Source organism: Cladophialophora carrionii (assembly GCF_000365165.1).
Source record: "Cladophialophora carrionii CBS 160.54 unplaced genomic scaffold supercont1.9, whole genome shotgun sequence".
Taxonomy (NCBI): Eukaryota; Fungi; Ascomycota; class Eurotiomycetes; order Chaetothyriales; family Herpotrichiellaceae; genus Cladophialophora; species Cladophialophora carrionii.
Window position 1 is genome coordinate 4,385 of NW_008481834.1, and position 27,334 is coordinate 31,718.

A 27,334-nucleotide genomic window follows, 5' to 3' on the forward strand; every position below is an offset into this window, starting at 1 on the left:
GTAACTCTCACGTTGAAGATTTGCAATCGACCTGGCTAGGTAGGCTGAGGTGAACTCTTCGAACTACTGGAGGGTCGGGCCAACCCGAAAAGCTAGAAGACCAAGGCCATGTGGCATGCGGAGCTCCTTGGCTGGGCAAACGGCCATCCGAACGAAGCGATCCGCGAGAGCGTCAGACGCCAGGTGCAGAAAGGTCAAGACACGAAAGCGAGGAAGAAGGCCGAGAAGAAAGAAAGGAAGAAAGCCAAACGAGATGCACTGCAGTATGACATGTAACCATTGGCGAGATCGGAGTGACCAGTAGGCACAAAGACGTGATTGGCCCTCATCGAGGCGTATCCATTGCGTTGATGTTCAGTCTCTCTCGATTTGGGTGTTGCGAACCGCCTTTGGCATACATTGATATACTCCAATGACAAGTGTTGACCCTTCCTGTCATGACTTCGGCAACGACAAGCTACAAGACCACGAGGTTCCAATATCTATTCATGTTGCTGGTGAGTTGCTATATACGATATATCCAGCGAGTCTATTAATTCTTTTGTATCATCAATGGTACATGTGCTTCCACCGCTAGCCCAGCCTCCCTATCCCGTGTACGTCATGTGAAGAGTAAAAAAGTACCCGCTCTCAGAAAGTAAACTGCATCAACCCTGGATTCAACACCAATGGCAGAAGGAAGTGGAATGCAACGACAAGTGCCATCGGCCAAATTGCCGTAAAGTCCTTGATTTGCCAATCGTGAGGAACCAAATGACCGAGCGGCCCCACGCCGGCAAGCACAATCATGCCGAAAACCATGAGGAAGCAGAAGAGGAAGGTGAACTTGAACCGGCGCAAGATGGTCGGAACCTCTTCAAAGAACGAGGTGCGAGTAGCCTCTTTTGCCGTTGCGCCCCAGGTCATATTGATAGAGAGCATGTGGCAGGCAATGGCTTGTGAGACGTGGATGGAAATGCCGCCGAGGAAGATCGTCAAAAGCGGTAACCAAGTGAGGTTCTCGAGGAAAGCGCCGATGAGAGAGCGACCAGCAACGCGCTAAAGACAGGTCAGCATCCGACAGAAGCGGCAGTGGAGTTATCTCACATATCGCAGAACAGCCAGCGACACAGTGCCCAAAGCTTGGAAGACCACAACGATGGAGAAGTAGATCTTAAATGAGTCCGTGTAGTAGTGGTCAAGGTAGCCGTTGAACCAGCCGATGAGAAAATAGTTCAGAGCGGTAAGCACCCTGAGGTGGAAGTCAGACAAGCACGAGCAAGAGCCACGACGTGACTTACCAAGCTGAACCAATGGCGTAGTATGTGCCGATATAAGACATGATGGTGATCTTGGCCATGACAGACATGTTTGAGGTTCTGGAGCAAAGCAGGGTAAGTAACCATTTCAATGGTTGATCAACGGTGGATTACTGACATGAACTTGCGGAACAGCGGAGTCACCGGGCCTCGAGTCGGCCAGTAGATCAGTGGGTTGAAGATGAGTTCAGAACAACCTGAAGAAGTGAGTCTCGTGAAACTTGCGGGAGCGACATGCACTTACCGTATGCATACTTTTCCCAACGCGCCAGTTCATCATACACTGTCAGAGACACACCTTCCTGGAAGCCTTCGGAGCCAAAGTATGTGCTGAAGCGGAGATCATAGCCCTTGGATTGCAGCCTCAACGCCATGTCAAAATCTTCCGACACAGTCGTCTCTGCCCAGTACTTCTCAACACCGTCCTCCTCGTAGGCAATGTCCTGCAAAGCAGACCACCGCAAGACAGCATTGTGGCCGACAAAAGGTGCAATGTCGCCGTTTGCAACAGCGAACTGGATGGCAGTGTACACCAGGTTGGTGAAGAATGTGATACCTTTCTCGAAGAAGCTCGTCGTGACGTTCATCACCCCTGAGCTGAATTGGATGATGGCAACCTGGGGTGAAGCTTCCATTTCGCTTACCATGTCAAGAAAGCAGTCGGCAGGCACTCGGGTATCGGAGTCAATGATGAGAATGTAGTCGCCAATGCGGACATCGCCCTGCGCCCAAGTTCTGCCTTCATCCTCCTCAATAATCTGCTGGAGGATGCGTTGGTATACTTCATCCTCATCTTGTTGCGTCCAAGCATCGTGGCGAGGTATCGCGGCAAGCCTGTCCTCAACTCGCGCGGAGACGTTCATCGCATAGTTCATGTTCGAGGCTTTCTTGAACTTTCCCGCACGAGTGAACGCTCTCTCTCCGCTGTCAGGCTTCGGGTTGGGATTGTGCTTGGGGCGGGCGACCCAGCCAATGTTGTGTTCTTCGTAGTACTCGCGGCGTTCCTTGGCTTCATTGTCCTTGATGAGCTGCATGCCATCGTCATTGACAAAAATGTTCACTGTCCCGCCCTGCATTTCATAGGTAGAGATGGCTTCGCGGATGGAGACCATTGTCGGATCAATGACACTCCAGAGACTGCTCACGCATTAGTGCTGGGCTCAAGGAGCTTATGTTTGAGACTCACCCTTCTTTGTAGACCGGGCACTGAACCGTCACATGCGGAAGCGTATCCGTTTCCAGCCTTTTGCTTCTGATACCGGAGAACGTTCGAGAATTGGAGTCCAGTTGATTGACAGGACCAAACAGCTGCGAGATGCCGTTGACCAGTGTCTGAAAGAAGAACCAACCGAGCCAGATCTGAGGCAGGATGACGGCTGCGAGAGCAAGGCGAACATAAGTGCTGTCGGTCTTCACTTCAATGGCAACCTTACGCCACCCGACACCGATAGTCAAGATGACAAGTAATCCGGCCAGTCCCATCAAAACAGCCTGGTAAAGAATAGTCCTTCTCGGGCTGTCGTCAAAGCGACGTGCGTCTTCCACGTCGGCATTATCTGCCTTCTCCCGGATGCTCGGAGCAGCACTGGCATTTTCACTCTTCGGGATGACGAGGTTCTCGTCCTTCCAGAGAAGAGACACGAGATGTTGTTCGATCTTCTCGGCTCTGTTGATGACCTGTTCCGGATCATCGTGCCATACCACGAGATAGCCTGGATTTTGAATGAATGCGGCAAAGTGGTGCTTTTTGCCGGTTGACAGAAAGCTGATGTCTGGGAGCACCTGAATCCGCAGACCATCGACGTACGGAACGTACGGAAGCTGTGATGTTCGCAAGAATGTCTCGATGACATCGGTCTTCACTGTCATGGCAACCTGATCTGCTTAGCACAAGCTCGTTCGTCACGTATCTGTCCACTCACTTTAACATTGAGCTGACAGACTTGGTGGAAAAGTCCATTGTTCTCGAATAAAAGCTCCGAGGGTTGACAGACAAAGTCGTTCTTGCCTCGCTTCAGGATTACACCTTCCCCATCCACGCTATTGGACCAGAGTTTCTCCATTTGCCGCTGCCGGAGAAACTTGACCATGATGTCGCACTTGAAGGCACCAGCCGATCCGAGCGGAGCCATTGAGTCGGCGTGAGAAGCGAAAGACATCTGAGACGGCGACCGGGTCGGGAACTGAGGGGCATCGAAGTCGAAGTCGTCGTTATGGTAGGCCATCGGAGGCCTTTGCGGCATCCGGGAAATCTCGTCCATTTCCATGAAATTCAGTCGAACCGTGGAGCTGAGTTGTATTGATGCTGGTTAAGAAGAGACTGAGGGCATAGATGCCCAGAAACGCAGAATGAATGTGAGGAACTGTTGTCGAGTGGTTTCAGATACGTCCGGTATACTTAACTGGAGAGTGACTGTTGTGATAGCAGAGCGAATGGATGGTAAACGAGTGACCTGAAGTGATAATAAAGCGAATGTGGGCAAACGAGTGACTGTTGCGAAAGCAAGGCGAATGAATGGCAAACGAGTGTGGTGTGCTCAAGAACGAGCGTAGAGAAGAACAATTGAAAGAAAGGACAATGGGCCAGAGAACGAAAGGAGAGAGGAGGCGAGCAGGGAGAAGAATCAGGGACCTGATGTCCCTCGATCCAGGTTGCTATCTTGCTGTATCCACAAATAGTTCACCTCATTCTGGACTCAGCCGTTATCGCTGGGGGGCTCTGCCTTTGAACTCGATAAGTGACGACATGGTTCTTCCGGGTGAGGCTGTCTGCGAACATGGCATACTGGTCCACACGCAGGAAACCGTCTCGAATGCGTTGGACGCTAGGAGAAACGAGAGGAGAGGGGTCCTGCAGTGTGAGGCCAATCTCGCTCATGCATGTTCCAAGATGAGTCTGCGAATGTCCAATCGAGCGCTCGGCTTCCGGCATGGTCGCGACAGCCCTTTTCCCACAGGTGAAGCCACCAAAGCCGAAGTGAAAGGCGCTGCTGACATTATACCAAAGGGTATGAGATCCGAGTAGCGTGTACTGCGTCGAGCTATTCAGGCGTTGTGCGGTGCCCGAAAGGGAAGCGGGACTCTGGTTTTCGATAGATGAGCATCTCAGTCATGTTTCAGTGGGTCGTGGGCAGCCTAGCCCAACCATCCGGTCAGCGTGAGAAAAACGTGTCGCTGCTCTCCAGATGCAGGCGTGCCAGGATCTTCCTGGACGGCAACAAGAGGTCTCCATCAACTGCCATGGGCGCTACCGTTTTTTCTGACTTATCTGCGGCGCTGCTGCCCGTGCTGTGGGTGGTGAACTTGCATTCGACACGAGTAATGGGCAAGGATGGAGGACGTTCAAAGAACCTCACCATCCTCATTCGTTTCAGAAAACTCGTTTAGGCGCTTGGCAAGCCACGCTTGCTACTTCCGGCCCACATCCACGCCACTGGTGGCCGTGGTGGCTGCCCCTTTCAAACTGCTTCGCGAAACATATTGGGTTTTCGCCCAGAATAGTACGGGGCAGGCTAAAACCGTGGACGTGGTTGTCGATCACGGCCGTTCATTCGCACATCATCTTGAGCGCCAACAGGGATTCTGACAAGATCGGCGAACGGTAAACACGGTCCAAGCCCACCTTTCCAGACCACGGCCGCTCATTTGCCGAGCTTGTCACCTCGCTTCTGGCTGCAGTAACAGTACACAGTAATATCGCCGATACCAAACTGCCGTCTTTCGTTATCTGGCTCCACTATCAATCAACGACCATGTGCATACTGCATGGACGGAGATGATTCGCTGCGCTCCCACCAACGGCGATACACGCTGCCCGAAGAAAACTTCTCAAGACCCGATAGTCCAATTCAGCGGTCTCACTATGAGTCGTGCACTTCGTCCTTGGCTGCGCGTGGTGTATAGTGCCTTGACCAGTCTTCAGTGAGAAACCGAATCTCTGTGGGTTGGAGGCTCGAGTGCAGGCCAGCTTCATCAGTGCGCCTATGCACAGAGTGCCACACAAATGGCTACAAGAGGGTGCCCTGTCACAAAACGCGACTAAGGACCCTTGTTCCCTGTCACGTCCCGTCTTGCTCACATGCAAAAGCTCACGAAGGATCCCTGCTAAGATCACTTTTCTGTCATATGCTAGCGCAGGTACTCCCGCTCTAACGCGTATCTTATCGCCAGGTCCAACGGCTGGAAGCTCATATCCGCCCAATGACACAATGGTTGCACCCGGGATTGCGCCGGGCGCAAGTACAGAACTTGGTTCTTCTACCAGAATACCAAGCTCGATGCCGCTCAATTTGCGTCCTCCACCACGGCAAAGATGGCATCACATGCTCTAGCGCCCGCAGAAGACGAGACTCCCCTGCATCGGTTAATTTGCTGAATGTCCAACATTTCACCCGGGCACCGAAAATGGATGACTTCAGGCTGGAAAGGAGATTTGCTCTTCGTCAGAATGCCTCGATGGGACTTTTGAGACACAAGGGCAGGTGCGAGGCAGATGCAGATGTTACTGGTGCGCTTCCGCGAACTGTTCACACAAGTCCAGTGCCCCGTTCGGCAAACCACTCCCCCTACATTTCGACCTATCGACAAATTGCAGCAACTTCTACGTCAGCTGTCTCAGCCCTCAGGAGACGACCCTACCGTCCAAGAGTGTGTGGGAGCCCCTGAACCTCTTCCTCAGCCTGACGTGAAGCCTTCTCCGACCGGACGCTGTCACTCCAGACTTTCTTGACTTCCGGTGCGCTGGTCATTGCTTGCCCATATTCTTCCGGAAGAGGCTCAAGCAGGCCCAAGCAACCGCCGCCATGAGCCAAGCTATACAGGAGAAGTCTGCTCAAGAGCACGAATATTCCACGCCGCCCACAGCACCTCGGTTCAAGTTCAACGACTCTAGGAATGCTTCTTCGGTAGCCATTCATCAACAAAGCCTGGCGAACAGGTACTTTCGTTCTCGCCGGATAGGCAACGACAAGATCGAAAAGCCTTGGCTTGAAAAGAAAGATCCTCGACAGCGATGGCTCAGCATCTTCCCATTGATCGGCCTTCTTATTGGGCTCGCACTTTCAGGATATTTGGTTTACGACGGCCTTGCTTCCGTGGAAACACCGGTTTACTGCTCCGTCTACGAAGATGATTTCACCAACGGCTTCGACGACAGGATCTGGACAAAGGAAGTCGAAGTCGGCGGGTACGGCAATGGACAGTTCGAAGAGACAACCGACACAGACGAGAATGTCTTCGTCAAGGACGGAATCCTGACCATCAAACCGACGCTACAGGATGCTCATCTCATTGAGACCAACAACATCATCAATCTGACAGCCAGTGGTCTTTGCACCTCCGACAGCTGGAGTAGCTGTGTGACAAGTACCAACACCACCAACGGAACGATTGTCAATCCCGTCAAGAGTGCCAGAATCAACACAAAGAAGGGTGCCTCGATCCAGTTCGGGCGCATAGAAGTTGTTGCGAAGTTGCCCGAGGGTGACTGGCTGTGGCCGGCAATCTGGATGCTTCCAGTCAACGACACGTATGGTCCTTGGCCATCGAGCGGAGAGGTTGGTCATTCACTATGGCTTGTCATCTCCGCAAAGCTGACGAGGACCACAGATCGACCTTGCGGAGTCGCGGGGCAACAACTGGACGTACGGTATGGGTGGTAACAACATCGTCAGTTCCACCTTGCATTGGGGACCAGATGGCGCCAATGATGCCTGGTGGCGGACCAACAACCGTCAACATGCTTTGCACACCACTTATGCCGAGGGCTTCCGTAAGTGTATGCCTCCCCATGCTGGAGCTGCAGCTAATACTCGCAGACACCTACGGTCTTGAATGGACACCGACTCATCTTTACACCTACATCGATACCCGCCTCATGCAAGTTCTGTACACGAACTTTAAGACACCCTTCTGGCAGCGCGGCAAGTTTCCCGTCTCCGACACCAACGGCACGGCTTTTGTGGACCCATGGTCGCAAACAGGCAATCCCGCAACACCGTTCGACAAGCCATTCTACCTCATACTGAACGTCGCAGTTGGTGGGAAGAATGGGTGGTTCGAAGATGGCAAAGCTGGCAAGCCCTGGGTGGATGCCTCTCCCACAGCACGAAAGGATTTCTGGGACGCCAAAGACCAGTGGTACACAACGTGGCAGGACAATAGCGAGATGCAAGTGAAAAGTGTCCGGATGTGGCAGAGAAAAGGTTACGGAAGCTGCAAATGATCGCAATGTGACAGGTATGGAGTTGCATAGAGTCGACGAGTTCGAAATCGCTTTTGATTGGGTTGTGGGTTGTACTCCGTACATGTGGCAACAAGAAGGTTTTTCTAGAGGGAGGCACAAGGACAGGATTACGGCGGACCATACGGAGTAATTTAACGGGCGTCTCAATTCCGACGTCTGGCGTTAGTGCAAAGTTCAAGTGAGGAAGGTTACTGCCGAAGCTTGAAGGCGGCAAACGCTCCTCAAGCCACTATGTTGACAGTCGAGATTTTGGTCAGACAAGCCGCTTACCCTTTTGACCTCCACCAGGTACTCTCAACTAACCAAGTCAGCTCTGGGTATTTTGCAAGTGACCTCGGCTATGTCCAGCTCATATATATCTTACAAGCATGTATCCGATACCACCTATCATCCTAATCTATGCTTGAAACCGGCCGTCTGTGGAATCAGGGGAATACCGCATTTATCGGAAACAAGGCATCTGCCGTGAATCCGATCTTCGTCACAACAGCGGCAATCTGACCACAATGGCCGCTTCTCCACCACCGACGAACTTTGCACAACTCTCGTATCCAGCACCCGGCGTTCTCCTTGTGACCTTTGCACGTCCCGAAAAGCTAAACTGCATGGGCGGAGCGGATGTTGTTGAGTTGACGAATGTCTTTCGTTGGTTTGACGATGAACCGTCCCTCATAGTGGCCATCATCACCGGAGCCGGCAAGAAGGCCTTCTCCACCGGCGCTGATCTCAAGGAATGGCAGTCGAATGTATCTACCGCAGCCAAACCTGGCGCTGGTCCTGGCGATGTGCCCGGCGCAATGCCGCTATCGAATCGAATCGGGAAGAAGCCTATAATCGCGGCAGTCAATGGCTTGGCGCTAGGTGGTGGATGCGAGACAGTGGTGAACTGCGATCTTGTCATCGCCGCCGACACAGCGTCGTTCGGTTTGGTCGAGGTCATACGCGGTGTTGCACCTTACGCTGGTGCGCTGCCACGACTGATCAGGACTCTGGGTCTGCAAAGAGCAAGTGAGATGGCTTTGACCGGAAAGTACTACTCTGCTCAGCAAATGAGGGACTGGGGGATTGTCAACAAGGTCGTGCCTCAGGCGGACGTTGTTAAGGAAGCAGTTAAGTATGCCAAGGTCATCGCTGAAAACAGTCCAGACTCGGTCATCTGTACCAGAGCAGGATTGAGGCAGGGTTGGGAAACTGCAAGCGTTGTGGAGGCAACCGCTCTAACGGGCAGGACTCAGTGGACTGAGCTCCAGAAGGGAGAGAACATTCAGGAGGGATTGAAGGCATTCAAGGAGAGGAGGCAGCCTGTCTGGAAGCCGTCAAGGCTGTGATCCGTCAATTTGGACGATGTCCTCGTCCGTATGGGCTACGACGACACCTTCAAGTTCTTCCCGTCGCAGTCTGAGCTTTTCCGATCTCTTGTTGCAACCGCGTATGAATCCATCTGTTGCTATCGAGCCATTGCCTTCCACACCAAATTCCAGTTCGGTATTGTCAAGCTCTTCATGTGTCCAAGCGGCAACGGAAGTTAGAAATGTTGCGGAAGGAACGGGGGCGAAGTGCAGGCACGTCGGCCTCGTATCGGGCAGGTGATGAAATTGTCAGGCTGGCGATCCTAACCGCAAGGGAATCAGTTGCCCCTCATGGTTGCCAATGCGGATAATGCCGGCTCGGTTACCATCTCGTCGGCAATGGCTGGGACGGACTTTGGTCGGCTCAGAAATGTCAATTGTAATCTGTAAAGCGCGTTGGCAAACGCGAATGAGACCGGAGCAGTTTGGCGGAAAATGTGCTTTGATGATGATGTTGACGATGATGTCATGAAGTCACAGCATTTCTGCCGATAAGGGACGCAACTGAAGTTGATGGCTTCCATGATACAAGATTCGGAATGTCTGCTCCCGAGATAGCGGTCAGGTTGCTTGAAAATATGTTCTTGGGCGAGTATCTGCCAGGCTTCCACCGCCCTAGGCAGCTTGAAATGGGGAAGAACAACTTGATGATGATGCTCACGCTTTCCTGTGCAGCTGCTGCAACAAAGTCAGGGCGCGATCGTGATTCACATCATGGGGGAAAGTCCAACAACGAAATTCAGCAGGATCCGCGGAGTCCGCCACATTTGTTCACCGGTCTGCTCAGACTCCTGGCTGGCGATAATAAGTTTCTGCCCTGTCGACCACAAACTCGATAGTCTCGGAGTTCTCAGAATAGCTGTAGTGATGCCACGTCGGACCTGGGTGGGAGTGCCATGGCAACATCGAACAAAGGTGGAGGTAACGTACTGACTCTTGGTCCGACGCCTGACTGTCTCAAACCAGTAGCTCAACAGGCTTTCCGGTTCTCGCACGTTGTTGCCATGCTGAGCGACGGCGATCCTCTCGACGAGTTCGCATAGCACAGTTCTTGCATCGACATTGAGGAGAATGATGGGCCAATCCAGGGAGCGCACAGATGATTAGTATATTGTGGCTCGATCGCTCCACGTTTGATGGTTTGTGGTTAGCAGAATGTTAGAATCGGTTGAAGCCACTGTGCCCTGGTCCGCAAATATCATTCATTCACTACCGAATCTCTTTCATAAGACTGAGGAATTCGGAAGCATCTCGAAGGGCAAGTCTCGCAGAGGTAGTCCCCTATGTAGGAAGAGAGTCTGTCACGTCAAAATACGTCGACCAGGCCACCCATCGGCCATAAGCAAGGACCAGACAGTGGGGGGTTTTCCAGCCAGCAGGGCAATGTTGTCTCCGATATAGAGCTCTACCCATTCTCGCCAGAAAGGGAGTCGAGCGCATGATCTGTCACCATGGGCGCAGCTTGAATGAAGGAGAGACGCACAATGGTGTGCAGAGGTGCGGCTACGGAACCACGCGCTCTTCTTGGCAGAAAGGCAAGAGTCAGTCGCCGTGCACCGCTATCACTGGCTATTGTGTCGAAGTTTATGTCTGCCTTTTGGTAAATCATTGAGAGATTGTGGTCATTGCTCTGGAAATCAGCATCAGAGTGACCCTGCTTCAACGACGATTATGCTGGTTCCAATCTTGGAAGAATGCGTACAGACACGACAGAGTGCGGAGTAATAATCAATGCAGCGAAGGAGAAAGATGGAAGCGACAGCAGAAACGTCCTGCGGCCGCGTTTTCCCCATGTTCAAGTGCGCAGCACCGAGGACTCTGTGTTGCATCACTTACGTACATGACGCTACCGGACAGCCATCTGGTTAGCCGCATAAAGAGCGTCTCGGCATGATGCGCGTCGGCTCTATCTTTGGTAGAACACTCTGGAGTTACTCTGTCTCAGCCTGACCGCATACCCTCGAGACACCGTTCACAGGCAATTTATGGCCCAAGCACGCATTGAATCAAGCTTGAATATAGTGTTCATACTGTGTATGCTGGTTCCCGGGAATGCTTGCAAAGCTGCCCCAGAAAGCGCTAATTGCAGCAATCTATGGTTTGGCCCAGGCAGCACGTTCAAATGTGCAGCGCCTGTCGCATTAGGCATCCATCCCCGCTGCGCCGCCCCCAATTTCTTCGTCTGTCGCCATCCCGCTATGAGTTGCCAAGCGCGCAACCATCTTCCACGACGATCATTTCCACTTGTCCATCCGCCCAGCATGCACAGTGGACCGAACTTGTTGTTCTGTGCGACGCATCTGTGCTATCAGTGCACGAAGCGGAGAGACCTGACTGTTCAAATGCAGCAATTGGAGCTGTCATGATGCTCTTTGTTTGCTTATCGCAACCAAGACATCGACGGGAGCTGCGCCCGTTTCCTCCCACAAGAGCAAGCCACCGACCCATTCTGCTTTCCGCGCGTGCATAAGTCTGTGTGCTGTGGCGTGCGCCCGGTCTCTCACAGGCTGCCAGATGGCACCTTTCCAGAACACCCTGGGCAGGAGAGCCCAAATACCGAGCACTCGACTCCATCTAGCGCATCTCGGCTAGAGCGAGGAAGCGGGCGCTGTCAGCGTGGTACATATCTTCGTCATCGCCGATGTTGAGAGACATGGAATATTCTTGAGCCTCAATCTCCGCAGGCCCACCATGTAAGGCTCTTGCTCCTGAAAACAGCCAACAGCCTCCACTGTCGCGACCACCTGCTGATCCTGATGGAAGGTAAACACAGCGGAACTTTCTTCCACCCAAGGCGGTCCTTTCGACGACAGGACTCGTCTCTGGTCCCAGAAAGCTACGAACAAGCGCCACAAGAAGATCATGAGTTCCAGACATACAACTCGCCAGAATGGGAAGACGCGCCGGTAGGACTGAACATCTCCGGCATCCCGAAGGTGAAGCGTGTCCCTGTCGGCTCCAAATCCTCATCTTACACGAGCAAAGATGGCCTATCTGCAACCCTTGTCACGACTCCCGAACCATTGCTCCCTGGCATGACTCGTGATAGTCCTCGCCAGGAATATCACTCCAGGCCTGAAGATGCAAGATCATGGACGTCAGATCGATCCTCCTACAGCCGACTCAACCAGCAAACCTCACAAGACTTCTCGGCAGAAGCGGGACTCATTCATACCCACAGTCATTTTGATGAGATCTGTCCAACGCACGGTGACATTCTGACGAGCCCATGGTCCTGGTGGACCATTTCCGTACTGGCGCTGGCGGTCTATTCCACCGTATTCTCTGGGGTGTTCCTCGGTATCGCGTTTGCAAAGCCCAGATGGGGCGAATCAATCGGTACACGTGGACACATCTCTTTCGCAAACGCTACTCTTCTCAGCGCCCTTATGTCGAAGACGGTCGAACTGTCGTTCGTCACCATCTTCGTGGCACTACTTGGTCAGATGTTGAGTCGACGGGCATTCGCCAAGGAGAACAAGAACGGTGGCATCAGTATTGCCGAGATGACCATGAGATCGTGGGTCATGCAACCTGGAACGTTGATTACGAATTGGATAGCAGTCCGATATGCCGCTTCTACCATTGTCGGCATTCTGGTCTTGATCGCCGCACTTGCGGCCACTTTCTATACTACAGCAGCTGAAGCTCTTGTAGCACCCAAACCAAAGTTTGGCCGCCTCGAGCATCGGACCCTCTTCGGGAGGGTCGCCGCATCCTACGCTAATGCTCCATACCTCGCTGGCAGGTGTCAGAGTCCCATCCACGGCGAAGGTATCGACCCCAACTTGGGTTATGATGTCGAAGGAGACACTTGTCTCCAAATCGATTATGCGGGTCAAAGCTATCACAACCTCAAAACCTTCCTGGCAGACTGGTCCCAGCGGCTCGACGTCGGCAATATGAGCTCTGACCTCAGTTCTATTGTTGGCCGCCCTCCCCCCATCAGCACCCTCTTTGACAACACGACATTGCTCGGTCAATGGATTACCCCGAGTCACGAGAACGTCACTGCCGATTCCTTCAAGCACCAGCGGATCGTCCAGAACGTCACGCTAGCGATGCCGCATGCAAACCTCTTCAATGCCGCTCGGGATCCAAAGAACCACATCTTGCAACCCGAGGACCTCCAGGGCAACGGCGAGTACTCTATTCGAGCCGCGATCCCAGCACCCATGATCAACGTCCTATGTGTGGGTATGGATGAGACGGAGGTGGAGCCTATGATTGTCGACCCTTCCAATATCACTGACCCTGCAACATTTTACGTGGGCCCAACAGTGGTTGACGACATATTTGGCTTTGGGAACGGGACTGCGCCTCAAGTACAACAGCCGCCTTTCTTCCCAAAGTTGCCTTTGCCATATAACATCCTGGGCTTTATATCGAGCGCCTATGGGTACCCTGCAGTGTACGTCCTTGCTGCGCCCCCTCCCCAGGGCGCGAGAGAGTCATATTTGCCTTACATGGATTACATGCTGTGCTCCGTCCGATCTGCACAGTATCGCAATTGCACCACCTACTACCACGTCGCACAGTCTGGCGGTCAGATGTCTGTTGAATGCGACAACAGCACGGGGAACACATTCTCCTATTTCAAATCGGTCCCAGGTGCAACAATCGGTCACTGGGAGACAGATTGGAAAGACATGGGCTCAGAATGGCTGCGCTCTGTCTCCTTGAATTCCGGAGTGTACAATGCCAATGCTTCCAACGCCCGCATTCTCACGCAATTTATTCCCCCGTACTCCAATGCTACGGGCGCTGACGCATACACGTACCTGCCCATCAACTTGCCTACGCTGGGAGAAGCCTTAGCCGTCTTGGCCAGCAGCACCGCTGTTTTAGCATCTTCCACAGCACCATTCGTTCACTTTTGGAACTACTCAGAACAGATGCTTGAGGAGCCACAGTATGAGGAATTCCGAGCGATGCTCAGCTACAAAGATTATGCTTCGGGTGGGACGCAGGAATGGCAAGGTCTATTCTACGTGGTACTCGTCGCCGTCTTCCTGCTCAGTCTCTTCAGCCTGGTTTACCTGTTGTGGACTTTCTGCTTGCTCGGCAGAGTCACTGACTACACGGAGCCACAAAATCTGTTCGCGCTGGCCATCAATTCTCCGCCTTCCAGCACCATGTCTGGAACTTGTGGAGCAGGACCGAGTGGTGGGCTTTTGGCGAAAAAGTGGGAAGTTGATATGCAAAAGTCAGGCAGCAGTCCGACGGATCGGAATATGCATCCTCACTTCTACGTGAGATGCAAAGATGAAACGGGCCCAGCGACTACTAAAATCCGAGGGAAGAGGCGCAGCAGACCACCTACGATTGCATCTTTCTCAATTGCCGAGTCACCAGCAGTCGAGCAGTACATGCGGTTATCAGGGAAATGATGTGTGAGCGTTTATGAATTGGATATGTCCTTGGCAAATACCTGGCTCATAACTTGTGCGAATTAATAAGTAATGGTAATGATGGTATAGAGAATCTTAAGCTATGGTTCACGTTCGTCTTCGAGCATTCCCGCCTCCCTTGCTGCTTGCCGGCAATTGCCAAAGCAACCTTCCATCGGCCTTCTTCGCAGAAGGGCAGCAGCCGGGCCCTGAAGGAGCAATGCCTTAGGTTAAGGTGGGCTGGATGGGCTTTCCATCCGGGGAGCCTCTGAGTCTCGCTAGCGAGAGACTCCCCGCTCCCCGCGCGCCCTCCGTCACATCAGTTGAGGCTCCGCTGGCTGCCCAAAGGCGACTGCGGGGGACGCTCGAGCCCTTCGGCGGTATTCGTGCCGAGACGAGCGGAGCTTTTGTCTCCGCAGGCTTCATGAGCTTCCTTTTTCAATCATAGATCTGGGGTTCTGTGCCTGAATATTGACAATGCCCTCGCTCGATCATGGAGATGTGCAGCAAGAGCATCACTTTTCCCAGACTCTGGGGCAACTCTGCACCGCGCTCGATGTCATGGGTGAGGACACATATAGGCGCCTTCGCCTCGCCCTCCTGCGCAAGCAACTCTTTTACACGTCTATGATCGAGACATCTGGAATTACTTGGCAACATGTTGAGAACCGTGCTTGCTTGTTGTTTCCTTCAGCTTGCGTCCTTGGCAACCTCTTTGAGTGTTCGCCAAAGCGGTGAGCAAAACACCTGCACGATTCCTTCCCAGTTCAAGTCTTCGGGTGGGGAAGCGGACGACTCGCCGGCAATCTCCTCGGCCTTTGCACGATGCGCTCGAGACTCGACGATCATCTTCAGCGAGGGCGTCGACTACAACGTCCTTCAGCCCATTTCTGCGACCAACCTGTCCAACGTCACCATTCGGATGCAGGGAACGCTTCATCTTCCAAAGAACATCACGGCAGTCCAAGCACTCGTGAACAAGACCACCGCTGCTACAAATGCGTCTGCGCTTTACTGGTAACTTGACTTTCTTCCTTGTGGCACGTCTCCGCTAACAAGCATCAGGTTCACACTCTCAGGTCCATCGATCGATTACGTCGGCACGTCAAACGTCACCACAGGCTGGATCAACAGCTACGGTCAAGCCTGGTGGGATTCCAACCCCAAGAACGGCAGTGGCGCGCCCTCGCGACCGCATCTCATGAGCTTCAATACGACCAATGGCTCTGTCAGATATTTCAAGTCCCGTAAACCGATCGCGTGGGGCATGCAAGTCAGTGGCAAGAACATCACCATTTCAGACACGGTCATCGATGCTGTGTCCGACAGCCACGGATTTCCATTCAACACTGATGGCTTCGACGTAGGCGGTAGCGACATTCGAATCCTTAACAGCGTCATCTTCAACGGTGACGACGCCATCGCGGTCCAAGCTGGAGCCGACAACGTCTTGTTCCAGGGCGGCACCATCGGCTATCAGAGCCACGGGATGAGCATCGGCTCACTGGGACAGAATCAAGCCAAGTGGGCTAACGTGTCAAACATCAGGTTCGACGATATCACCGTCATCAACGCCGTGTATGCTGCACGGTTCAAGTCTTGGGTCGGAGGTAAAGGCCTGGCCAAGAACATCACCTGGTCCAACATCAGAGTCTACAATGTCACATTTCCAATCTTCGTGACGCAGACGTACATCAATCAAGGGTCCGCCCAGACTCAACTGGAGAACGGAACCACCGTTGGGAGACCGAACAACTCGACGGTGAACATGGAAGACTTTACCTGGGCCAACTTCACCGGAACAATCAACACGTTTAATCCCGGCGATGGTTCTTGTGTCAGTGATGTGAGTATTTGGCCGCTTCCGAGTGAGTGCAAACAACTGACTTGAGACAGCCATGTTGGTACGACGTTGGTCTGCCGGATCTGCGACACACGGAAGCCGTCATCATCGAGTGCAACACCAACAGATCCTGCAAGAATTTCGCGCTTGAAAATATTCAGGTCTTCCCAGAGACTTTGACTCCACCGACAGTCATTTGCATCGATGCCAGCGCCGCGTTGAATCCGAATTTGGGCTTCCAGTGCGCGAATGGGACGTATACGCCCATTTGATTTCTGTAGCAAAGATGGTCGCCATCGAGGATGCACTGTGGAGCAATGGATAGCTTCAAAAGGCAAGGCAAAGAGGCAGGGCCAGGCAGGCAATGAGGACTTGTTTTCAGGTAGTTTCTATGCGGTTTCCATCATCCTCCACACAAGAGTCTAGGAGAGACATGCCAACAAGAGGAAGGAGAGAATCACTTTGCTCAAACAACAGACACGGCGACCTTGCTACCGTCTGCATTTCAATCAGTCCTCCGTCGACTTTGCAGAAGAGCGCCCACTCACAAAACGCGACATGATCCTTGATATGTGCGGCCTTTTCCTTCGGCTCCGGATAGTACCAAGCCGCATCCTTCAAAGTGGTTCCATTAGCGTTGATGTTGTAGTAGCTTGCTTTCCCCTTCCACGGGCACGTCGAGTGAGTGTTCGATGGTGAGAGGACTGATTGGTCCAGGGAGCTGGGCGGAAAATAGATATTGCCTTCCACGGTCTGATAGTCGTTTGTGGAGGCGATGACTTTGTCGTTAACTCTGGCAGTGGCGGTAGGCATCTTGGTTCGATGGCAGCGGAGAATAGGTAGAGAGCAGAGATCGTAGACAGTGATTGAATGTTTGATGAGGAGATTGGCATGCGGTTGTGCTTGAATATAAAGTATACCGACCGGGGAGATGTCATGGTCATCGAGCCGCATCATTCGAGGCTGGCTGGCGAAGTGTAAGCGCCGATGACAAATGCAGGACCGGGCCAATCATTGATTGAGCGAGCATAGACCCCTGAAAACTTTCAAAGTATTGAGCGGAGTAGCTCATGTTTGATCTGTCAACAGATAATATCGCTCAGACCTGAGCTACCTTGTGCAGAATAGCCGGAGGAATCTGCCCCCAATCGAGTGAAGATTATGTCAACGCGACGCCTAAGGACGGATGGATGCTTGTGCGGCAATTGCAGCAAGAAACTCGAGTCGAATCATCCTCCCCATCCGCTTTGGAACCAGCGGTCGTGGTTGGAAGCAGGCTGGTCCTGATTTGCAATTTTCAGAACCCGTACGACATGAAGCTTCGAGGTTCATGTTCCAGCGCGGCCGACGTGAACTGAGGATCTGGTTGAGACTTTCGCAGGGACCAGAGCACGGCCCTGCATGCTGAGAACGCAGTAGCAACCATCGCAGTCTACATGGCGGAGATGCACCGATATTGTAAGAGGCTCGAGAGGACCCGGCACGGTCTTCACTGATGATGATCGGTGGGGTTGGGGTTAGGGTTAGGTGAATAACGGACTGCGGCTTCACCTTCTCGTTGGACAACAGGATCCCGCCATGGCTCTTTCCCAACCTGTGAATTATCGCTGTCACTTCACTGCTCATTACGCCAAGCATCGCGAAGTCTTCTCCTGCTGCATCCTCAAAGCGGTGCAAGTCTCCTTCAACTGTCGCTTCCAGCCAGGCCTTTATCGCTCTACTCTCCTCTCATAACCCGCTCATTTCTCGAAGACAATCTCAAATCAAAGAAGCGCAATGGAAGAACTCGACGTAGCGAGACGGGAAACACACTGCGAGCCATACTTGGATCGCCTTGTAAATTCATGTCCATCTCTGCTTGAAACGTTGCTAATATGACTTCACAGGGTCATGCCATCAAGGCTATTGCCATGGAGTATGCCACTATCCTTGCCAGGGAGTATGCCGACGATTCCAACGACGCAGCCATCTTCACTCACTGCTTGGCCATCGCTCGGGGCGAAGTTAAGAAACTGGCGAACTTTGCCCGTAATCGAGAGCGGGCTCCCAGCATGACAAGTACCACCAAGATTGGCACAACCACCTTTACTGTGACATACCTTTTCGATGGCCATGATGTGGAGGCTGAGTTGATCGACAATCCTCTCAAACAGAAGCTCTGAACTTGACGGGGCTGAGGAATAAAGGTCCAAAGGCGGAGAGTCAAGATGTCTGAGAGGTAGAGCATGGAGACGGAGTGCTGGAGTCACATCGAGTTGAAATCGAACCTCATCATAGAAGCGGGAGGCACGATATGTATGAAAGCCAAACAATGACCTGGTTTCGGTGTGCTGCGGCTTGGTGGATATGCTGGTTTACCAGCTCTTCAAACCTCAACGTGTATGCCGACAGAGAGAGCCACCAATTAAAACATGAAACCAGTTATGCCAGAGAATCAAGAGTCTAAAAGACTTCGTTTGCCGCATCAGTGTCTCTTCTTCGCGCTGAATGATTTGAGAGGATCAACCTTGCCCTTTGATCGTCCACCAAATCGAGTCTTTCGGCCACCTCGTCTCTTGTCGTCTTTCCGTTTCTTCTCGTTCCTGAATCCGACAAACCCAATCTCATCAGTACTGAGTGCTTTCCGTCCCGCTGCTGGCAGCAAATAGTCAGGAACGTGCTTTAGGTGTGCTTGTTGTCTGACGATTGCGCCATGCTCGCCATCATGCCTTAGGTGGTGCAAATCTTCCGGGTTCTCTTCAAAATGCTTCCTGAGCTTCTCGGACTTGACCAGTTCCTGCTTGATCTCCCTTGCACGCGCCTCGTGCACTGCAGCCCCAGTAACAGCTCGCAGCGCATCATTCATGCGATATCGGAACGCATCGACTTGTGACATATCGAATCGATACGGCTTGACTTCATTCCCTTTCTTTTCCTGCCGGGCAACAATCTTCTCGAGCACTCTTTCATCGTTCTTGGCCGAGATAATGCTCGTCGGTTTGTGCTTGCCAAACTTGTCACTGGGAATCACAAATGACAACGCCATTCCTGCCTTTCCTGCTCGTGCGGTCCGGCCTATGCGATGGGTGTATGATTTTGAAGTTGCGGGTAAGTCAAAGTTGATCACGCAGGAGACCTCTTGAAAGTCAATGCCCCTAGACACTCCGAAGTCCTTGTCGTTCTTCGATACCTTGGCTTTCTTCACCGGCCTCTTCTCGTCCTCATCGTCCTCGTCGCTCATCTCGTTGGTCTCATCCTCTAGCAGTACACGTGACTTTCGCCTTTTCATAACTCCGCCGAGGACTTCTTGGTCATCAGCCGCGATGAGGATTTCATACAGTCCCTTGTTAAATTCCTGAACGACGTGCAACCGAGAGTTTACGGGCAACTCCGCATTCAGCACGCACGACTTGATACCAAATTGTTCGAGATACAGCTTCAGTCGATAGCTCCTGTCGACGTCCGCCACGAAGACAAGGCATTTCCCCTTGACAAGACGCAGTTTGAAGAGCACGTATATCAGCAAGAACTTCTCATCTTCTCCACAGCGCACCACGTATTGTGTGACGCCCTCGCCCTTCTCTTCAGCTTGGTCTATTTTGACCACCGCTGCGTCACGGCAGAAGATAGACTTGAGCTCCTCGACCTCCGAGGTGAGGGTGGCGCTGGTTAGAAACGTTTGCACCCCGCGAGGAAGTGCCGCGGCAATGACATTGATATCGTCTTCATAGCCGTACGAGAGGACAATATCGGCTTCATCAATAACAAGGTGCTGGATGCTGTCGATTGATAGTCTCCCAGAGCTGAGGTACTGTGTCGCTCTGCTCGGAGTCGTGACAATGACATCGGGAGAGTCCTGCAATACCGCACTCAGAACTGCATCAGACACTCGTTGGGTCAGGTTCAGGGACTGAACATCTTTCGAGCAGAACGCGGCAAAGGTTCCGAACGCCCTGTGGACTTGGTCTGCCAGCTCGCGCGTAGGTACGAGGACGAGAGCAGTGGTCGCCCTAATGCTGAGCGGAGAGGATTTGCGGCGTAGAATTGCTTGTAGGATCGGAATAACATAGGCTGCAGTCTTGCCTGACCCTGTCTTCGACTTCGCAAGCACGTCTTTGCCATCGAGCGCCAGGGGTATGGCTTTGGCTTGTACAGGGGTCGGATGGGAGAAGTTGGATTTGGCAATGGCCTGCGTCAGGCGAGGATCGAGGCCGAATGAGTCAAAGGACTCGCCGCCGTCTTCGTCGCTCCGTGGCACTTCGACAGTAGGCGCATCATTAGAGTCCAGTTTCCGCTTCATTTTGAGGCAGACGTGGGCTAATGTGGTTCAAGCAGTAATTGAAAGTTGTTCGCAACAAAAGGTGCCCAAAATCCGTCCAGACTTTTCTTGCGGTCGCGGTTCAACTTCGGGTGCGACTTGAAGTTGGAGCAAAATTTCTGGAAAGCCACTTGAGCATTCTCCGCACCAAGCCATCCACCAGATTGTGCTGTTGCCTTGTGGGAAAAAGTTCAGCGCAGGTCGACCGCGACCTTTTCCTTCCTCCCGTCCATTGACGATCCCGCCCCTACACTCATGATGCCAGCACCTACGAGGGCGGTGAACCAGAAGAAGGGTAATCCAACGGATGTGCTGCCGAAGGATGATGTTGAACTGCGATTGGAAAAAGAGTTGTTTGGCGACGATGCGGGCTTCCTCGAGTCCTTGAAGAGAGCCCAAGTCCAGGAGGAGTGGTCACTAGCAAAACACGAGGGCGATGAAGAAGATCTGCATGGAGTCGACGAGCCAGATGGAGAACCGGGTGATGTCGCAGACGATGATGTGAGTACTTGCGCCGACTATGCTTCCAAAATTGACCTGACCTGACCTTCGCGCCAGTTGTTCTTCCTCGACACTGGTGCGACCCAACTGCCAGCATCTATTGTGCATGAGCTTGACCAGACAGAGCAGGAGCATGTCTCCTCTGTCCGGCAGCCTGCTTGGTACGACAGCGATGACGACCGGCTCACCGTTTCTCTGGCCTCAAATACACGACTGCGCAAGCTGCGGGATACCGAAGACGACGATGTCGTGAACGGTAGAGAGTATATACAGAGACTACGGCGCCAGTACGAACGACTTCACCCAACGCCCGAATGGGTCACGTATGCTAGGAAGAGGAGGAAGCTATCTCAGCTGGGCGATCGAGATGCGGCGTCCGACTCTGATGTGTCAATGGATGATGAAGACTCCCTTCCTTCAGCCCGGCCGCTCGCTGAGCTGCTGCGGACAGCTGGGTCTTTGACTCGAACGGGCGCGAAGCCCAGCACGAAAGAATTGAGAAAACTCCGACCTGAAGTCGTTGATATTCAGCGATGTAAGGATGTTGCTGGCTCCAGTCCTTCTTCCATCGACGCTCTGCAATTTCATGCTTACTACCCGCTCTTGCTTGCCGCCGGACCGAGCTCAACCGTCACGCTTTATCACGTCTCCCCTGAACCCCCCAATCCGAACCCGATCCTGACGTCGCTGCACCTGAAGGGCAACCCTCTACACACCGCTGCGTTTTGCCGGCCACGGGAGGGACCAAGTGGCGAAGAAGCGAATGACCAGACTCGCGTCCTTCTCTCCTCCCGCCGCCGATACTTCCACACCTGGTCACTGTCCACGGGCGTCGTGTCCAAAGTCACACGAGCACTCTATGGCCCAGCTCGGAAGGAACAGCGGACGATGGAGTCTATGAAGCCTTCACCCTGCGGCCGTTACGTGGGGCTTGTTGGGTCTTCCAAAAAAGGTGGCGGAAGTATCAACGTGCTGTCGACAGACAGTATGCAATGGGTGTGCAGTTGTCGAATCGATTCGAGAGGCGGTGTTGCTGACTTTTCATGGTGGCGTGATGGCAATGGATTTGCCGTAGTGGGAAAGAACGGTGAGGTCAGCGAGTATGACATTGAGACGAGGAGCGTGGTGATGAGATGGGTCGATGAAGGCGCTGTTGGTACAACCGTCATTTCTCTTGGTGGGGACGACACGCGGCAATGTCCTGGCCGAAGCCGTTGGGTTGCGATTGGCTCGTCAAGTGGAGTGGTGAATTTGTACGATCGACGCGGGTGGATGGTCAGGCCAGCTTCACTCGAGGGACAGCAGAGGGACCAGAGACCGAGGTCGGCCAGGATGTTCGACCAGCTGACGACGCCGATTTCACATCTCGTATTCTCCGAAGACGGTCAGATGCTGGTCATGTCATCACGCTGGAAGAAAAATGCTCTGAGGCTGGTTCACCTTCCCAGTTGCACGCTGTACAGGAATTGGCCCACGGACAAGACGCCTCTAGGCAGGATCAGTGCCGTTGCCCTTTCTCCCGATGGAGGCTACCTGGCCGTGGGGAATGAGCAAGGGAAGATCAGACTGTGGGAGATTCGCGAGTAGCATATCCCCGGTCTAACTCGTGTCTCCCGGGGGTTCGTATATCAAGCACAACATGTCTCTGGGTCAACCATTAGCCGGACGTCATGTCCCTTTAGTCCCTTCAGTACCTGATTCTAATCGCCCGGGTCAGGCTGATCCTCACATGCATAGGCTCCCCGTTCCGACTTCGCTATTAGCATTACCCCCTTCGACATTGCGTACTATGCAATGCCTTTGAAACTGTCAAGATCTTTCACCCCCACGGTGTTGCCCTCCTTGATCCTCTTGATGGTCAACGCCGCAATGAGAGCGGCGCCCACGCCGCTGCCGTCTTCTGCACTGAGCAGTGAAATGGGGTCCTTCTTGCCCTTTGGCCAATCCAGGATCTCGCGCAGAGCCAATGCTCCCCGCGCCTTGAAATGTGGGTATTTGTTGAAAACCGATCCATCTGCGCCGACGTGACAGGATTGATAGTTCTTCTTCTTGCAAATCGCGGCAACCCCGCAGGCTGAGAGACGAGCGGCGCGTGTACCGATCAGCTCCGACAGCCGGCGGCAGAGCTCGAGCTCCGGCTTAGTAGCATTTATCTTGAGCTTCTCTTGAAACATGTCGTGCGTCTCCTGCAAGTTCTCGAATGGGTCTTCTTCAATGAAGGAAAGAAAGGAGGCGTCGAGGGTATATGGCTTCTTGAGGGCTGAAATATCCTGGCCCTCGAAGAGCAAGTTCTTGTTTTCGTGCAGGTCGACCAGCACGAGCCGAAAGATCTCGCCCAAGTAGAGTCCCGCAATCATCTTCTCGAACGCTTGTTGCCCTGGTCTCGGCGATGTCTCGTCGATGATTGTGTCGTATTTTGTTATAGGAAGGACTTTGTGTTCGTTGTCAAAGGCGCCATACTCGCAGTTGATGGCCATGGGCATATCTTCGGGCAAGTTTAGGTGCTTGAGCTTCGGTATCGAGCCGCAGTTCTCCATGTATGCAGCATTGCAGCCCGTGCCGAAGATGCATCCGATTCTTATGGTTTGGTCGGTATATGCGGACGCAATCAGAGTGCCGGTCGTGTCGTTTATGATGGCGACGAGTTTGATGGGCAGGTTCTGGTGAACATCAGTCATTGTAAGGTCTCTCTAGGGGCAATCCCACCCTTGATTGCAAGGCTTTTTGAAATTGAGGGACGACATCCTGGCCCTCAACGCCTGAGATGTCAAACCCCTTTGTCCATCGCTGCAACACTCCATGATCGATGTAATCTTGCGTGGCAGGATATGAGAAGGTAAAGCCGAGTGGGAGGTGGGTAAGGTCCTCGTCTTCATGATGGTACTCGATGAACTGTTGCAAGCAATCTGCAATGTATTCCCAAAGCTCTTCCGCAGTTCCGGTTTTCAATTCTTCTGGCATTTTGTACTTGCTCTGGATGATATCGAACTCGCCCTTTTCTTCTGTGAGGGTAATCTCGCACACCCGCAAGTTGGTGCCGCCCATATCGAGAGCAAGAAATGTGCCTTGTTCGTCGCCGTCCGGAAAAGCCATGACCCATGTCGGGTTCATGGGGATGTTACCTCCTTCTTTCTCTAGACCGGCTTGCAGTTCGCTCACGAAATGCTCCGTGATCTGCTTGAGTTTTGAGGCGTCCACCGTAAAGAGCTTCTCGAGTGTCGCGATCTCATCGAGCAAGCTCTTTGGCACATCGGCCATAGATCCTGGGGTTGAACAGAGTCAGTCCCGTCTAACAAGCAGCTATCATTCTGGTAACTAACCCTTGCGGGACGGCTTTCGCTTGGGACCCAACCCGACCATTTTGGCAGATGCTCAATCGCGGGGTTAATGACAGCAGAAGGTAAGGGAACCGTGGAGTGACAGGCAAGTATTGAGGATTGAGCCTGGAGGAAGTGCAAGCTTAAGTATGAGCAGAAGCCGGCAGGAGAGGTACTCCAGCAGAGACCTCAACGGGCCCAGCTGCGGCAAGAAACGGAGACCAAAATGTTGTTGCAGCAAATGTTCGGCGGGGTATTGTTTCCCAAAGGAACGGTCGCCGACAAGGGTTCTTAGCTATGAGAATTGCCCCACTTGATTCAAAGTGCGGTTCAACGAGCTTTGTCGAATGTGATCTCATTTGGGGATCTCCCTCAAGCTCGTCAACTATCCTGGTGTGCTTCATATCCGTGGTAAAGCTCATTGCAGACAAATCGCCGTGCTTCTTGTTTAGAAGACTTTCAGCTCAGGTCTTTTCTTCCGGTCCCATGATCCCCTCGAGGTCTCCTCTTCTGACAAACATTTCCTTGCTGACTCACAGCACTATCTCCCATGACCATCACCGTGTGTGTCTATTGACAAGGCAAGTCCATAGCCTCTTGGCTATTGCTCTGAGCTTTCCTTCGCAGTAATTAATCGTCAATATCGATGACCTCAACTGAATGCTCCGTAGATGCATTCGGATCGTATTGAGGCCAATCCTGGACCTTCCACTGGTTGAGGCCAAGCGCAGGATCCGGTGCATGCTCCGCCATAGCAATTCTGGTCATCGCCTTGAAGAGTTCAAACCTGAGAGAGCTGTTTCCGTTCCTAAGAAACCCTTGGAAGCCCGGGCTATGGTGCTGAAAGGAGTCGTGTCCTTCGCGGTAGATCTCGTAGGCACATTGCTCAACCAAATATTGGATGATAGGTACTTGACAAACAACGGCTTCATCGCCACTGATGCGCCTTGCGAGCCAGAGGAGGTCGTCAAAGTGTACATTGTAGATGGCGTGAAAGTTTCGGAAGCAGTCAACAATGTCATCCTGAAGCCTGCTCATTCTGTATTGTAACGCCAAACAATATGCCTTACGAAAATTGCGTAAGGCAGACCGGTGCGATGGAGTTTGAGGGGAAACGTGGTACAAAGAGTTCACGACGATCTCAAAGGCTTCGGGTTCGTAAATTATCCCCTTCAGCGTATAAGACGTGCTTGTCACTGATGTCGCTTGGTTGTTTTCAATACGTTCATCTTCATTCAGTTCTTCTTTGATTTCGACTTCGTCTGCAACCACTGTATTCTCGCTAGGCGTAGGAGAATTCTCTGACGCTGGCGTTGAAGGACCAGAAGGCCGATGTATAGCTGGATGGCCGTGAATCTGGAAGAAGTGCGTCTTTGCCAGGAAAGAGTAGTGGACATGGAATGGCTCTTGTCGGTCCCCAACAAGGATCTGGATGGTAGGCTCGGCATACTTCCGAGTGGAATGTGATCGCGGTGTGGTTGGCGTCATCGTTATGTCGAGCTATTCGCACCCAGTTCGAGTGAGGACTGTGAAGCTTTCCTTGAGGTGCCGAAAGCCTAGAAGAAGGTCAGTCTAAAGTAAGGAATAAACCAAGAAGTTCTTACTCAAGAGAAAGGACACAAAGATTCGTAATCCACAGTGAAGTTGAGCTGAGGCCTCCCAGTATGAACCTGGATTGCAATACAGGTTGAGTTCAGTCTGATCCTTTCGCGCCAGGAATTTGTGAAACAGTCCGGATTGTCTAGAGCGACGGCTTCTCGGGTTTATCCTCTCTTAGATGAGGATACACATGATTGAGTGTGGATGAGCTTGTGGATGTAGTGGTTTGTGGAGTGGTGAGAACATTAGAAGGTTTGGTTGAGGAAGAGGTTGAAATCGGTCGCGATGAAGGTGAAGTGCCTTTCTCAATTTCTGCTCTGATCCTGTCGCTTGCCTCACCCGAAAGTTTCAGTGAAGTATCAATGTCCTTGGTCAACTTCTCCACTTCCTCGTCCAGTTTCTCTTGTCGGCTCTTTGCAGAGGCTTCTGGTTGCTTCTTTTCGACGCTTCGAGGGTTCGTTCTGGCCCATTCCTGTTCTAATTCTTCTCGCCAACCCAATGCATCGGCAAACTTACGAACGCCCTCATCGCAGTCCTGCAACAGAAGGACATCATCAGGTCTAGAACCGAGGCCACCGACCCTCTCGAAGTTGATTAGTACACGCGGCGTCTCCTCCTTCACGAACGATGGCAAGCTGGCAAAAGGCTGTACGGTCAAACTGGTTCCCATGATGATTGCGAGATCTGCTTTCGCTGGGAGGCTTCGGTTGCGGTGGAAGGCCTCCGGAAGCGCCTCTCCGAAGAACACGATATCTGGCTTCACAAGTCCATTGCAGGTCTTCCTGATGCAGCGCGGAACCTCCATCTTCTCAACCTTATCTTTCATTTCGTCATCAGGGTATTCCGTCTGGCAATCGATGCATCGTTGAGTAGCAAAAGACCCGTGCGCATACACAATCTTGTCCCCCGGGACCCCAGCCTCTTGCTCAAGACAGTCGATATTTTGAGTGAAGAGTTTCAACAAGCGGCCCTTCTTGTTAAGAAGACTGATGAACGAATGGCTCACGGTCGGTCGGTATTTGCCCGGATAGAGCTCGTGGGCCAATGTGTAGAAAGGCAATGGGTTCTTTCGGAAGTATGCGATGTCGAAGACGGCTTCGGCATACGGTAGGTTGAGTCGGGCGAGATTGGCGTACAGACCAGTGTCAGGCGATCGGAAGTCTGGGATACCGGCAGAGGTGCTGATACCGGCACCGGTCTGTGCCTTGTCAGACACTTGTCTCTGAGGGCCGTGGAGGGGCTTACCATGACGACAATCTTCCTGACATCTTTCTCCTTGATATACTGAGCCACTGCCTCGATATTGCGCACATGGAGTGTGGTAGGAGGGGTGGCCTCGTCGACCGGAGTGGAGTTCTCGTTGCCCATGTTGAAGATATTCCAGCGCCCCACACGCTGGTTGGACTGGCGGTCTCGTCGCCGGCGACCTATGGCTGCTAGGAATTTACGAAACACCCTGGGATCTAGGTATCTAAGAGACTCTGGGATGATATGAC

The 27,334-nt window shown here is 52.7% G+C and overlaps 12 protein-coding genes across 12 annotated transcripts; 6 read left to right on the forward strand and 6 right to left on the reverse strand.

The window, feature by feature from the left end:
• Nucleotides 1–630: 630 nt before the first annotated feature.
• Nucleotides 631–3,523, reverse strand: G647_09075 (uncharacterized protein; the record flags this gene model as incomplete). The annotated part of the gene is made up of 7 exons (XM_008733380.1): nt 631–1,038; nt 1,087–1,231; nt 1,281–1,358; nt 1,417–1,495; nt 1,543–2,435; nt 2,485–3,173; nt 3,221–3,523. 7 exons carry the CDS (start codon nt 3,521–3,523, stop codon nt 631–633), a joined length of 2,595 nt encoding a protein of 864 aa, XP_008731602.1.
• Nucleotides 3,524–6,100: 2,577 nt separating this feature from the next.
• G647_09076 (uncharacterized protein) lies at nt 6,101–7,521 on the forward strand (the record flags this gene model as incomplete). The annotated part of the gene is made up of 3 exons (XM_008733381.1): nt 6,101–6,853; nt 6,906–7,068; nt 7,115–7,521. 3 exons carry the CDS (start codon nt 6,101–6,103, stop codon nt 7,519–7,521), a joined length of 1,323 nt encoding a protein of 440 aa, XP_008731603.1.
• A 527-nt stretch (nt 7,522–8,048) lies between these two features.
• Nucleotides 8,049–8,870, forward strand: G647_09077 (uncharacterized protein; the record flags this gene model as incomplete). The annotated part of the gene is made up of 1 exon (XM_008733382.1): nt 8,049–8,870. One exon carries the CDS (start codon nt 8,049–8,051, stop codon nt 8,868–8,870), a length of 822 nt encoding a protein of 273 aa, XP_008731604.1.
• A 3,410-nt stretch (nt 8,871–12,280) lies between these two features.
• Nucleotides 12,281–14,281, forward strand: G647_09078 (uncharacterized protein; the record flags this gene model as incomplete). The annotated part of the gene is made up of 1 exon (XM_008733383.1): nt 12,281–14,281. The coding sequence occupies one exon, from the start codon at nt 12,281–12,283 to the stop codon at nt 14,279–14,281; it is 2,001 nt and encodes a 666-aa protein (XP_008731605.1).
• Nucleotides 14,282–14,939: 658 nt separating this feature from the next.
• Nucleotides 14,940–16,396, forward strand: G647_09079 (uncharacterized protein; the record flags this gene model as incomplete). Its single annotated transcript, XM_008733384.1, has 3 exons — nt 14,940–15,298; nt 15,347–16,127; nt 16,178–16,396. 3 exons carry the CDS (start codon nt 14,940–14,942, stop codon nt 16,394–16,396), a joined length of 1,359 nt encoding a protein of 452 aa, XP_008731606.1.
• A 194-nt stretch (nt 16,397–16,590) lies between these two features.
• Nucleotides 16,591–16,937, reverse strand: G647_09080 (uncharacterized protein; the record flags this gene model as incomplete). The annotated part of the gene is made up of 2 exons (XM_008733385.1): nt 16,591–16,622; nt 16,673–16,937. The coding sequence occupies 2 exons, from the start codon at nt 16,935–16,937 to the stop codon at nt 16,591–16,593; spliced, it is 297 nt and encodes a 98-aa protein (XP_008731607.1).
• Nucleotides 16,938–17,998: 1,061 nt separating this feature from the next.
• On the forward strand, nt 17,999–18,286 carry G647_09081 (uncharacterized protein; the record flags this gene model as incomplete). Its single annotated transcript, XM_008733386.1, has 1 exon — nt 17,999–18,286. One exon carries the CDS (start codon nt 17,999–18,001, stop codon nt 18,284–18,286), a length of 288 nt encoding a protein of 95 aa, XP_008731608.1.
• Nucleotides 18,287–18,588: 302 nt separating this feature from the next.
• Nucleotides 18,589–20,403, reverse strand: G647_09082 (uncharacterized protein; the record flags this gene model as incomplete). The annotated part of the gene is made up of 1 exon (XM_008733387.1): nt 18,589–20,403. One exon carries the CDS (start codon nt 20,401–20,403, stop codon nt 18,589–18,591), a length of 1,815 nt encoding a protein of 604 aa, XP_008731609.1.
• A 276-nt stretch (nt 20,404–20,679) lies between these two features.
• Nucleotides 20,680–22,509, forward strand: G647_09083 (uncharacterized protein; the record flags this gene model as incomplete). Its single annotated transcript, XM_008733388.1, has 2 exons — nt 20,680–20,922; nt 20,980–22,509. 2 exons carry the CDS (start codon nt 20,680–20,682, stop codon nt 22,507–22,509), a joined length of 1,773 nt encoding a protein of 590 aa, XP_008731610.1.
• Nucleotides 22,510–22,709: 200 nt separating this feature from the next.
• G647_09084 (hexokinase) lies at nt 22,710–24,282 on the reverse strand (the record flags this gene model as incomplete). Its single annotated transcript, XM_008733389.1, has 3 exons — nt 22,710–23,582; nt 23,629–24,185; nt 24,243–24,282. The coding sequence occupies 3 exons, from the start codon at nt 24,280–24,282 to the stop codon at nt 22,710–22,712; spliced, it is 1,470 nt and encodes a 489-aa protein (XP_008731611.1).
• A 587-nt stretch (nt 24,283–24,869) lies between these two features.
• Nucleotides 24,870–25,727, reverse strand: G647_09085 (uncharacterized protein; the record flags this gene model as incomplete). The annotated part of the gene is made up of 1 exon (XM_008733390.1): nt 24,870–25,727. The coding sequence occupies one exon, from the start codon at nt 25,725–25,727 to the stop codon at nt 24,870–24,872; it is 858 nt and encodes a 285-aa protein (XP_008731612.1).
• A 253-nt stretch (nt 25,728–25,980) lies between these two features.
• On the reverse strand, nt 25,981–27,206 carry G647_09086 (uncharacterized protein; the record flags this gene model as incomplete). The annotated part of the gene is made up of 2 exons (XM_008733391.1): nt 25,981–27,036; nt 27,084–27,206. 2 exons carry the CDS (start codon nt 27,204–27,206, stop codon nt 25,981–25,983), a joined length of 1,179 nt encoding a protein of 392 aa, XP_008731613.1.
• Nucleotides 27,207–27,334: the final 128 nt, after the last annotated feature.